Source organism: Serinus canaria, chromosome Z (genome assembly GCF_022539315.1).
Source record: "Serinus canaria isolate serCan28SL12 chromosome Z, serCan2020, whole genome shotgun sequence".
NCBI classification, from domain to species: domain Eukaryota; kingdom Metazoa; phylum Chordata; class Aves; order Passeriformes; family Fringillidae; genus Serinus; species Serinus canaria.
The window spans coordinates 58,567,925-58,580,411 of NC_066343.1; the positions used below are offsets into that span (position 1 = coordinate 58,567,925).

General features: G+C 40.1%; 1 protein-coding gene across 4 annotated transcripts in view; it reads left to right on the top strand.

Annotated features, from left to right (window-relative positions):
- Positions 1-338: 338 nt before the first annotated feature.
- SLC38A9 (solute carrier family 38 member 9) overlaps positions 339-12,487 on the top strand; it is a 44,439-nt gene continuing 32,290 nt past the window's right edge. For 2 of the 4 annotated variants that reach the window (XM_018920644.3, XM_018920645.3), the window contains exons 1-2: positions 339-665; positions 5,223-5,371. In XM_018920644.3, the coding sequence (XP_018776189.1) occupies positions 5,268-5,371 (104 nt within the window). In that variant the 5' untranslated portion in view covers positions 339-665; positions 5,223-5,267. Of the gene's footprint in view, positions 666-5,222; positions 5,372-12,487 lie in introns of those variants that run through there. The other 2 variants (XM_030237108.2, XM_050987061.1) reach the window with 1 other exon arrangement.

The following is a 12,487-nucleotide window of genomic DNA, read 5'->3' on the forward strand; positions in this document are numbered from 1 at the left end:
CACTCTACTGACCGCAAAAGCATGCAAGCAATTGGGGGAGGGTTCGGGTTGGGGTTGTTTTGTTTTACTACTATTATTATTATTATTATTAGCGGCGTCTCATCAGCCAACAGCAGCAAGTGCAAATCCTTTCTTCCCGGCACTCGGCTCACGCTTGTCCATATGGTGAGGCCCTCGCCTGGCAGCCCGGTAACACCGCCCGCCGCTTCCTGGGAATCGTAGTCCTGCGCTCCGCAGCGCCTGGCCGGCTTCCTCAGCGCAGCCGCTCCAGGAACTACGCGGCCCGGCACGCCCGGAGCCCGGCACGCCGGGAGCCGCCGCCGCGCTTCCTGTGCCCGCGGCGGGAGCTCTGCGCCGCCGGGTCGAGCCGGAGGTACGGGAGCTGCGGCGGCAGCGGCGCCCAGGCGGGGCAGCTCAGCGGGATCGGCCCTTGCGGATCTCGGGGCGCGGGGCGGCTCCGGAGCAGCGGGGAGGCGGCGGCGCCGGATCCTCCTCCGTGTCCCCCGCCGTGTGTCCCGCCGCCCGCCCGGCTCGGGGGCGCAACCTGCGGGGTGGAGTGGCCGGCAGGAGCCGCACCGGCCGCGGGGCACTGACCCGCCGCGGGGCACTGACCGGCCACGCCGAGTTCCTGGGAACACGGGCAGATCGTCAGAGCGGGGGCGGAGGTAAAGGAACAGCGTGGAAGCTTTTCGTGCGGTCCGTGAAGCAGGGAAATGTTTACATCCGTTTTCACGGGCCTGAGGGAGAACCCGTTAAGTTAAAAACAAGAATCTTATTTAAATTATAAGTTAGCCTAAGGTGATAGTGTTTCGCTTCTCTAAATATTTATCTGCAGTGCCCACAAATATTTAAATTATGCGAGCTTTATCCGTCGAAGGCAAATCTAGTTGAACATGCTGGTTCTTTTTAATTTTACTTTGATTTATCATGTGGCATTGACCATCTTCGTTCAGTCAGAGCTACACGAAAGCTCAGCAGAGGTTCAGCTTGTATATTCAAAAGTCTTTTTCCTCAAAAAGTGGCTAACTTACATTGCCTTTTACAGTTTTAATCGCCTTTAACCAGTGCAGTTGTAGGAGTGAGGAGAAGCTGAAGTATCTATAAGGTGCCAGAAGAGGCGTTATGCTGTCCCCGTTTTAAGGAGCTCTTAATGTATACTGCTACTTTCATGAGTAGTGTAGCCTCCTTCAGTCCCTTCTGACTGAGGATTCACTCCAGGAACTGAGGAACTGTGCTGTCCTGTGTTGGAGTTCTCCTCTTTCAGTGTAGACTGTTGCTTATTTCTCATATGTGCAACGCCTGCAGCTTGCTTGAGTATTATGTCTTGAACTGTATTCATCCTGCTCAGAATTTCAGAGAAGACAGACAGGATTACTCCAAGTGGCACTTTTAAAAAATAATTTCCGTGTTTGAACTAAATACTTTGATTAGCAGATTCTGGTATTTAAACCATGAGTGTGAAGTGCTTTTTAGAAATAGTGGCTTTTAATAAGAAATGAAGTATAAATAGCTCTCAGTGCTCCAGCTGCTGTTTGTACAGCACCATGATGGCATGGTGAAGGCTGTGGGAGTGGTGATCCTCTCAGCCTTTCTTCTCCTACCCACTGTGGGAGGTTCTCTGATAAATACCAGCTAAGCACAGTCCATGCTTGTGGGATTGTTGGGATGATTGACTTACTGAACACAGTTTAGCTCCTGATGGGGTAAACCTGTTTGCTAGCTCTCTTGCATGGCCTGTGCTGTAACTCTGAATGATCTGTCTCAACTTAAAGTTTCGTCACACACATGTATAACTGAGCCATAAACTGCAGTTGTTAAATTCACAATGGAAGCCAACTAATACAGTTTTGCTATCCAGTGCTAACATTATCAGATCACAGGTGTCAGTGAGATTTCTAAATCTACCATATTCTTGTCTTCACTCCTTCATGCTTTTTAGACTTTGAAACCAGGTTGAAAGAACCTGAAGGCAGAGAAAGCAGAAGCTCATAGGGCTGAGCCAATGACAATAAAAGAAGGTCCAGTCCTTTTAAGATTACTGCCTAAAAGTCATGTGGAGTGTAGTCCAGAATGAGACTGGGGAAAAATAACTTGCGTAGACTTAGGTGTTGCTTCCCAGCAACAGGAAACCTGGATTGTTAAATTCTGACCCACTTGTTTCCTTTTGCTGCCCTTCTGATGTAGTGCGTCAGCTTGCAGAACAATAGAATGTTCTACAGGCATAGATAAAAGAGAGATTAACCTGGTTAATTCTTCTTCATTTTGCTTTTCTGCTTACAGTTCTCCTTTAAACTGTACTGGCTCCAGCTCCAGCCTTCACATGTGTCATAGCTGCATCTATTGTAGAGTATCCAGTTTGCTGGTCATAAGCTTGCTGGTCATGAACTCAATTGTTATCAACAATAGATACTTAAAACATAAGATGTCTTTGCAGACCCAGCTACTAATTGACCCCAATGGGTCAAGTGAGCACCAGCTCCACAAGCCTCGAATCATGCTGTCAAAATTAGTCTGTGATATATTTTGGAAGGATTATTTTTCTTCACGGAATACTATAAAATCTGGGTCCTGTACAGCGGTAATGCAGAAAAAATCAAGCTGGTGATCACTGTTGTCAGCATTTATCAGGCTGACTTGCAAAGCACAAGTATTAACTGGTTTTTAGGAAGGGATGTGCATTTGATGACTGCTTAATCTGTCTCACAAACAGATGGAAGGAAGGGATGTGTGGAAGGAAGGGATGTGTATACTGTGGTCTTAAGATTCTGGTTAAAACCACTGACTATTTGAGATTTGAATTTCAGTTTGAATTCAGGCATTAGGAATTAAAATTTTTATCTGCATTTTTATGGCTAGGCCTGAAGTGTGATTTAAATTCTTAAGAGAGATGCAAAATGCAGAACAAGCGAGGGGGATCATGTTTGACACGTAGGTTTGGCTGTTCGTAAAATGAACACAGAATGTTCAATTGAGAAAAAATAGATTAGAATAGAATAGAATTAGGTAATAGCATGTATTAATTGAAGTGGCAGAGGACTGGGTGGATGCCTGTAGCAGTGTGTGAAATCTCTGGGGCCTGTGTTTTTGTTTCAGAATTACTTAGGTGCTGCAGGAAACTCATGTGGAACCGGGGTAAGTTTTAACTGGAAGGGAACCAGTAGTGAGAAAGCAGAAAGCCTAGAGCTATAGAAAAATAAGAGGAGGCAGTAGAAAAGAAGTGTGCGAAAGGGTATCTGTAAAGAGAGTTTGGAGAGGAACAGCATGTCACATGAAAAGAAGTAAAAATATTGATGTGAACTCTTAGTAAGTAGTGCTTAGTAGAGCAGTTTTGATAGTGTATAGGAGAGACAGAAAATAGAAGGAACATAAGGAGCAGAAATCTATTTGCTAAGCATTACCAGAGAAGCTGAGAAGGATGAGAGCATGCTTGGCTGGGGCCAGAGAGCCAGAAACAGCATTGTGGATAAGAAGGACTTCAGGGTAAAGAATCAAAACTGATGTTTTATTAGAAGGCTGAAGTGGCAAAAGAGAGAAAGGAGTAAGTTAAGGATGGTAAGAGGGTCCCTTGGAAAGGTTCTGAAAAAGGTAGAGGAATAAAGCTTTAGGGAGTGTAACAGCGAAAATTAAGTGTTGGAGAAAGTATGCTGTCAGCAAGTGCGAGTAAGTTTCTTAAGATTGCCTTGATTATTACCACTTGCATATTGTATCCTCTCAAAGAGCTAAAGTGACCAAGATACAATAATTTCTTTAAACTCAAAATCATGCCTTTAAACTTAGTAACTGTTCAAATCTCTTGTGGATGTTGAAACTATGAGGAATGTGTCAGCACTGCCGGATGAAATGGCTTCCACGGCACTATCCCCTCCCTTGCTTAGGCATGCAAGCATACAGATTCCGACCCCCAAACTCAACACTGATGTGGGTTTAAAGCAAAAGAAAGAGTGGCTAATTTTCATCTGTGTCAGTCCTCTTTGTCCAGTTCAGTATGGGATTGCATAAATGCCATTGAGCTGTCAAAGCAGGACTTGAACTTTCAGTACAATTTTCATAAACTGGATCCTTTACTGATCTCCTCCCCTTGAGAGCGGAGAGCTATTACCTGTGTCTGTCTTCTAGAAAGCACTTCCTTGGCAGGTTGAGCCAATCTTAATGCTTCTGCAGTTCCTGCCACATTGTCCATCAGTGTTTTCCATGCATCCTTCAGCAGTTTTTCAACCCAGGAGTGTAGATGTGGTTGAAAACTAATCTAACTTTCATTTTTCATCCTCTCCTTCAGATCCTTTGTTTTGATTTTTTGCCAGGAGTATTAGCAGGATAAGCTAATGGAAGAGAATTGACAGTATGCATCTGGGAGGGGATAGAACTGTGCTTAACTTGGGTTGGTGTGATTTCTGAGACTGGGCCTTTGTGGGGTATTTCCACAAGGATGCAGAAGGATCGTACACACCTTATTCTTTCTGTTTTCTTTTGTTGCCATTCCAGGGTTCAAACAGCCAGCACTACTCTTCCTTGTCTTGTGCCAGCTCTGGTTGTCATCTGTCTTTCCATCAGCCTAACATTTTAAAGCATTTTGAAAGATGGAAGAACAGATACTTCTACCATTGTTGTTTGAAAGTGTCCTGGCTTCTGACATTTTTTGTTTGAAGGACTCCTGCCTGAGGAATTCTTCAGGAGATAGCAGAAATGAGAGCTGTTAAGTCATTATGTTTGTTCAGCTGCACACAAGGCCACAGAAAGTTCCATGTGAGGCCTGTAATTCAATCTGAGTAGAAATCCATTAGTTTAAAAGTGATCTGCTCCCCACTCTTTCACCAGAAGTGGTTTAAATGCATATAATAGTTTTTATTAATGCATTATTAAACCACTTATTACCTTTTATTCAAAAGTCTACACAGTAGACTTCAATAATCTGATCCTTATTATGGGAAATGTACTGGAACTGGAATAAACTGTATATGTATCTGCTGCAAAGTTTGAAGTAATTGAGTGAAAAAGTAGGCTCTGATAACTGATTTTAAAAATACTGTCCCCACTGTACATGCCTCATGATGTTTGCGTTATGGAATGAGAATTCTCAAGTGGCATGTTGAAGTTATTTATTGATGCTTTTCAGCCCAGGAGCTTGTGAAACTGTGGGACTCTACCAGTGTTAAATTCATAGCAGGGACATAGTTTTGCTTAACTCGATGGACTAATTTATTTTCTTTCCTTTTTTTTTCCAGGCTAGAGTAACAGACAGAATCTAAAAGGAGACATATTCACCAAATATGGAAGAGGATACCAAACCTATCTTGGTTCCTGTGGGAGGTGATGAAAGCAATTATGGAATCATGAATATACAGTTTAATCCAGAAGACTATAAGTGCAAAAGGTATGAGGAAATATGAACCTACAGAATTACTGTGAGGCAAAGAATTGTTTAATTTTTGCTTGTGACAATAGAATCCTACAAAGACAGAAGATTAAAATTTGGAAGCCAGGATCTCTGTACAAACAGTTCCAACTTTGTCACTATATGATACTATTTTATTTCTAAGCACGTGGTGAACAGACGTTCTTACTATGTTTTGTTTATAAGGATAAGGTTTTTCTATTGCCATCATTTCAGAGAGAGTGCTCTATTAAGAACTCATTATGAGGCTTTTAAAGTGTTCTTCAGACATGGAGCAGCTTGTGTGTGTGTAGTGGAGCATGAATTTTTTTTTATTTAGAACAGCTAACTGAAATGTTGAGACTATGCAAGCAAGTTTGCCCAATGTCAGTATGTGTAAATGGTGCTGTATGCGTTCTGCAGGTGATGCTGGAAAAATACATTATTTGATAGTACTAAGTGAGCTGAGTGACCTTTACTGCCTTTTAAGAAAAACAGAGTAGTGCCTTCTGAGAGTGAGCAAATATGAAGAATTTGTCAGTCCAGCCTTATTACTGTGCCTTCAAAAATAGTAACTCCTCCTAAGTTGTTATTTTACATGTTTTCTAAAGAGTTAAACAAAGGGGTTTGGAATGAAGGACTTCCTGTGCTGCAGTTAAGATTTTTTGTGGGCTGGTTGTGGAACCAAAACTGAGATCAGAGTAGGACCTACCCTTCTAATACTAGCTGAAGGCATCAGCTTTGCATTTTTAGATGGAAGAATAGCACTATAGCATCTCTTGGATCAATTTATGGTCCTTTTTTTACTGATTTGCATCCATCATATTTCAGTAAAGCAGTTTTCCTGAAGGAACTGAAGATGGCACTGTTGCATACAAAATCCTGCTGTCGGCGGCTGCTTCAGCAAAAAAAAAAAAAAAAAAAAAAAAAAAGTTCTTGAGGCTAGTGCTTTGATGCTATCAGCCTCCAGCTTTGGAAAGCTGTGAGAGCCTATGTACATCCTCTTCTCTGCAAATAAAGGAAGGAGGATAAGGGTCTAAGTGAATCCAGGGGAACAAAGGAAGCACAGGCCTAGAAGCATACAGAATTGTGTTTATAAAGGCTAGGAAATGGTAGAATACTTGCAGGTGGCAAAGGCAACTGTGAATGAATGTAAATGAAATCTTTCTCTTTATGTGGAGTATCTGATCCCTTCCTGTCATAAGAAGACTGCTACTTTGTGTGTATGATTTTCAGGAGAAAATCAAACAATTGTTTTGGAGGAAGTATGTGTTCTCTTTGAGGCACAGTGGCTTTCAGGTGTTGTGGTGATGCAGTAGCAATAAAAGAGGTTTTTTGAAACACCTAAATGCTAAGACTCACTTTTCTAAGTGAGGTTAGGTATTGTTTCCATATTGTGTGGTTGTCTTTTCCCTGTGATTTCTCAAGTCTGGAATTCAACTTCATAAAAGGTCATAGCCTGTGGCATTTGGTTCCCTTACTAAAAGCAGAAGTGTATACTTGGATTGTGTGCCCACATTCACAGCCTCCAGTTTTGCAGATTTGCCTAAATGTCCTTATTGCTCCTCTCCTGAATTTTTTCTTCCATTTTCTGTGACCTAGCCTTTGCCTTCCAGGTATGCAGAGGCACAAAGTTGAAGGGCAGGATGCCTGGGATATCAGAAAGGCCTGGAAATAATAGAGGGGTCTAAATAAGCTTGAACTCCACTTCTGTACTAGAACAGGCAGCCCCCACACTTAAAAGGAGAAATAAGGAAGAAGAGGCCATGTGTCAGTCGTGGTCAGAGCAAGTGAATAGTTTGAAGAGCTTCTTCATTAAACCTTCAGGGAATAGTGGATCCTGGGAAGAAGAATTGTTAGTCATTAAAGTATCCAGTAGTGAAAATGCATTAGTACAACGCAGTGTGTCTTTGCTCTTTGTTCCTGTTTTTTAACTTGGTAATCTGAAACTACATCCCAGGTGAATGCTTGGTAGCTTTGCTTTGGTTGAGATAGCTCTTTGAGTGTTGTGTGTGATTTTGTAGTAATTACTGTTTGTCTGTCTTAGTGCTGTTCTATACTTTTGTTTGGGTTGTTTGACATCTGAGGAATTTGCATAGTTATCTGGTTTTCTTAACAGCTTGGAGGATTTTTGGGATTTTTGGAAGGAATGCTTTTCATTGTTTACATAGGAACAATAAGCTGATTGTTTTTTAGAGTTGTAAATTACTTTGTGAATTATTGTTTTGCTAATTTGAGGAAAATATAAAGCCACTTTTAATCCTTTCAAGGAGAATGTTATTGCTCTTCTCTCTTCACCGTATTCAGTGTGTTTTTCCCATTTTGTAGCTCCCTTTAAAAACTAGAATATCATTCCTGCTTTGGCTTATTGGTGATTATTGTATGGAAAAGAGGACGTTTCTTGTTTCCTTCAAACTGCTTTTTAAATCTGTTCATTGTTAACAGATACTGCAGGTGTCAGTCAGGAATACTTGAACCTTCAAAGAAGCAATTGATGTTTTGTGCTGGTTCTTTTGCATATGAAAAAACTTGACAATGCCTCCTGCTAAAGAGCCTTCTGCATTTTTTCCCTATTCTTTTTGAAGTCCCACAGGTTCCCAGAATGTAGGGTGCATCAGTAAGTGAAATTAAACAGCTGTAAATTAAACAGTGTCTGTAGATGGCAGTCAGAAAAGCCTTTTTCGTGCAAAAATGGTTGATTCCCTTTATTTTCAAAGTTCTTTTAACTTAGGAGAAGGTTGACAACCTGTACACATCTGTCCTTTTTGCATTCATTACGGCTTTACCACTCCACACCAATGTGATCATTTTACACCATTGCTTGCTTTCCATATTTTTCTCTGTTTTTCTATTTTGCCAACATTTTTGTGAATTCCTAGTGTTGCTTCTTATTAATTGGAAAGAATTGTGACCTTAATTAAGAACCTTCATATTTCTTGGTAGTGATGAGTAAAATAGCTTTTGTCTTTTACAGGGAAGAGGAGTAGTGATTGAAGTGTGGTGTGGTAAAGCTTATGATTCCTAATTTGTTAAAATGTGCAAGCAATGACATTATGCTTCAAAAGGTTATTTTAGTTCTGCATCCAACATTTTAAGAAACTTGTGTGATCCTGCTGTAATTACTATAGTGGTGATAAATGCAGAAAAATTTAGGTAAAGTGTATTGCAAAGAAAATGAAGAACTTACAAAGTAACTGTAAGCACACTGTTTAATGCTTCAGTAAATTCAGACAGTTTAGAAAGCAAAAACCAAGTCACTTGTGGAATTCTTTCATACAGATGTCCTTAAGAGAAACACACAGATACCTGTAATCATAGAGGATCCTGAGTTGGAACAGGCCCACACGGATCCTCATATTCAACTCCTGGCCTCTCACAGGAGGTCCCAAGAACCAGATCATGTACATGAGATTGTTGTCCAAATGCTTCTTGAACTCTGACAGGCTTGGTACCATGGGCAGTTCCCTAGAGAGGCTGTTCCAGTGCCTGGTGTTCCTATCAAGAAAATGTAGTTGCCAATTATGAAATAGCTACCTATTCTTATTTCTTCTTCTCCTTTCCTTAATTTCCAATACAGTGAATCAGTTTTACTCCTTAGTTTGTCTTGTGCCGTTTGCAGCATTCCTATAATAATTTGGTAACTCAGTAAGGCAATAAAGCTGTAGGAATTTCGTAGGTTTATTTCTCTGTAACAATCCTATCGCATCCCTGAAAGGTAAATGATTAATGTGGGGTGTCAAAGAAATCTCTGCAGTAAGCTAAAGTGGCTCCTTGTGGTCTATTTGGGGGAAAGAAATTGTAAAGTGTCCTGTAAAGAAGGTTTTCCATATTTGTTTAAAAATTAAAAGCTTGTCCAAAGTCATTAATACTGTCATGTAGAGCTAAAAGACATAATGGTACAAAAAAACTATTATAGTGTAATAGCTGAATACTTACCATGTTTTTGATCAGATCTCAAGAACGGTTGTTTGATGTTTAAAATTACTTCAGCAAAGGTACTTGAAAAGTAGTATTATTTAGTCTGAAAGTTCTTGAGGTATGTGTTAGTCTTACTCCTTCATTGACCCACAAGATGTAGTACATTGCTGATAATTACATAAGATGAATGTAGTACCCTTATACAAAATCTTACATAGTTGACTAGTGTTCGTGTTGTGCTGTTCCCTCTAGCCCTCCAAATCCAACACTTGAACTTTGCTTATCACAAGGGAACACTGTTAGACATGAGCATCTCTTTTCATTTCCTTTGCTTGCAAAATTGCTACCGAAGTAAAAATGTGAGGAAGTTTTGACAGAAGCACTCTTCTTTCTTTTCCTGGGCCAGCTCTAGAGAACTGTCCCTTTGTGAGAGCAAGAAAAGATGAGTGTAGCCGTAGGTTTTCTGGGAATGGTTTCTGAAAAACACACCTGCCAGGTGTAATGTATGAAAGGTGTGGACCTCCTGCATGAGGCCCTGCAAGTTGTCCATTCTCATGGTCCTGTGGAAAACAGCCCTGTTCTATTGGTGTGTTTGCCCTGGTAAAAGAGCACTGTTTTTCTGGCTAGCTGCTGAAACACTGATTGTAATTGTGTCTTTCAGTGTGTATGAAATTCAAGGGCTGTTATAGTTTATCACGATACATGGAAATTGTCTGCATTGTTTCACATCATACTCACAGTCACTCCCCTTCCCCCAGATCACATTGTCCAACATTCTTTTCCATAAGCATTTTGCCACATGAAAGATAGGATATAATTGCCTGTATAAATCAGACTTTTTAATAGGAATGTGTTGTAGCTGCTAATACTTGATGTGCTTGCTAATGCTTGCTACTGCTTGCCTGCTAGTCATAAGGTCCCTAAATAGAGTTTTTCAAAATATATCCCAAATTATATCCTACCTGCTTTGGGCTTTGAAAATCTCAGTCTTTGAGAACTTCTTTGAGTCCCTAAGAGAGTTTCTCAGACTCCCATTTGAGTATGGCCTACAACCAGTCTTTCATATGGGTATTGCTGGGAGCAATACCTTGGCCTTCATCCTGGACAGGATGCTACCCTCTCCTACTGGAGATCAGGGTAGGTAAGTAGCAGGCCTCCTAGCCTGCTCACACAGCTTCTTATACAGATTGGTGTTTCCAAAGAGATCTGCAAATAACATAAAATTGATTGGTGGTCAGTATGTTTTGGAAGTCACTTGCTCAGCAGGGCTAGTGGTTGCTCAGCAGGGCTAGTGGTGCAGTGGTACCTGGAAGAAATTAAATTAGGTGCTGCTTTACATAATTTTCATTCTCAACAGATAATGCAAATTATGTAAAGCAGCACCTAATTTAATTTCTTCCGGGGTACAAGAGGGGAAGTAGCCCAAGTACTGGCAACAATAAACATATGCACTCCTCTAGTCAGGAAGCAGAAGCAATAGGTACTGTTTCATAGGTATTGTTTAATTTTATTTTCTTTTCCTCACCCATAGATTAGATTCTAGATAATACCCTTATGTTTTGTGCTAGACCATAAGTTGTTTGTTTAATCCAGATTCTGTTCATAATACTGAAGATGAAATGTCTTTCTTTAAACAATTTCTTACCTACAGATAGGTTTTTACTACACATAATTTATTTTCTTTATGTTTGTTTGGTCATTGACAGCACTGCTTTCCCCACAAAATCAGATGTTCTATGCATGTTTTCTGTTACTTTAATTTTAAAGTCATCCTTGGATTGACACACCCGTAAAACAGAGCTGTTTTCACCTGCATTGCTTTAGAAAATAATCTCTGACTGTAAGAATTTTCTTTAACATCTGTGCTAGCAATTGTTGAACACCATTTTGAAAGAAATCTTTGTCACAGATCTGCCTACTCACTTTTAACCAAAATGTGGACTTTGTCTCACTGTAACCTTTCCACAGTTGCAGTGGAAGTTCATGGGGATGCACTAATAATATTAAATGAAGATGAGGAAAGAAAGGAAGGTCTTCACGCTATGCAGTTGCTGTATAATTATCAAAATACATAAGTGTTCTAAATATAGTGCATGTCAGCAATCCAAAAAGAAAATAGCAGAGAGCTGACTGGAGGTGGGGCTGCATTTAAACAAGTTTATACAAGTTACTTTTCCTGTTTTCATGACTACAGTCTTTATTTTACAGATCTTCTAATGAAGTATTTTTTATCTGTGTCCAATGATTTGCTCAACCTAATAAATTTTAAGCTAAAATGAGTAAAGTCCTTTGGAACTGAAAGTCCATGAGTATTTTTGTATATTACCTACATGTGGAGTGAGTTAGCCCCCTGTGCCTGTGTTTTGAGTAGTAAAGCTATTGCTTAGAATTTATTTCTGTAAAATTGAGATATCTTTCTAAATTGTTTATAAGAACACCACAAAAGCGCACACATAAAACACATATTCTCCCCATTATGTCATAATCATAGGAAGAAGAGTCAATTGAGAATGTTTTAAAAATTTTAAAGTGTTCATTTTGATTTCACTAAGTAGGAGACAACTTAGCAAGTCTAAGCCATTTTTCCATGATGAAGGAATGTGTAAGAATTAATAAAGTTTAAGATAAAAGAAAGAAGGAATTTGTGGAGATGGAAGTTTGTATTCTCTATTTTCCCCTTTTGTGAGTCAGGTTTTCTTAATTGCACAGATACTCCCACCTACTGTCTCCCCTTAAGCAGGACACAGGAATAGGAGCCTGTCTTCCTCTCTTACAAAGACAGAGCAAAGAATTTCAGAACTGTATTTTTTATCTTCCTTAGAGATAACGTGGTGTGATAGTACAAATGTGTAAATGATTCATTGGGAAAAAGAATGGGAAGTTTTGTATGGATGTTATTGGGAGATGGGGTTGGAGGGGTTGCCCGAGTTCCTTTGTAGTCTGAAACAGAAATGGGAATTGTAAACCAGTAAATTCAAATAGGTTTTGGTCATATTACAGAATAAATGGCATGGCTTTATTGCTGACCTAGTTTCTGTTGTTAGTAGTTGGAAGCTTGTAGTGATCTCTGCTTCTATGAGTTTATGAGTGATTTAAACATCAGTCTGCAAGAGGAAGATCAGAAAGCCTTTGTGGTAGTTTTAGAAATTAAATTTCTGCTGAAAGAAAAAAAAGCTGATGTATTAAGGCTTAGGGGAC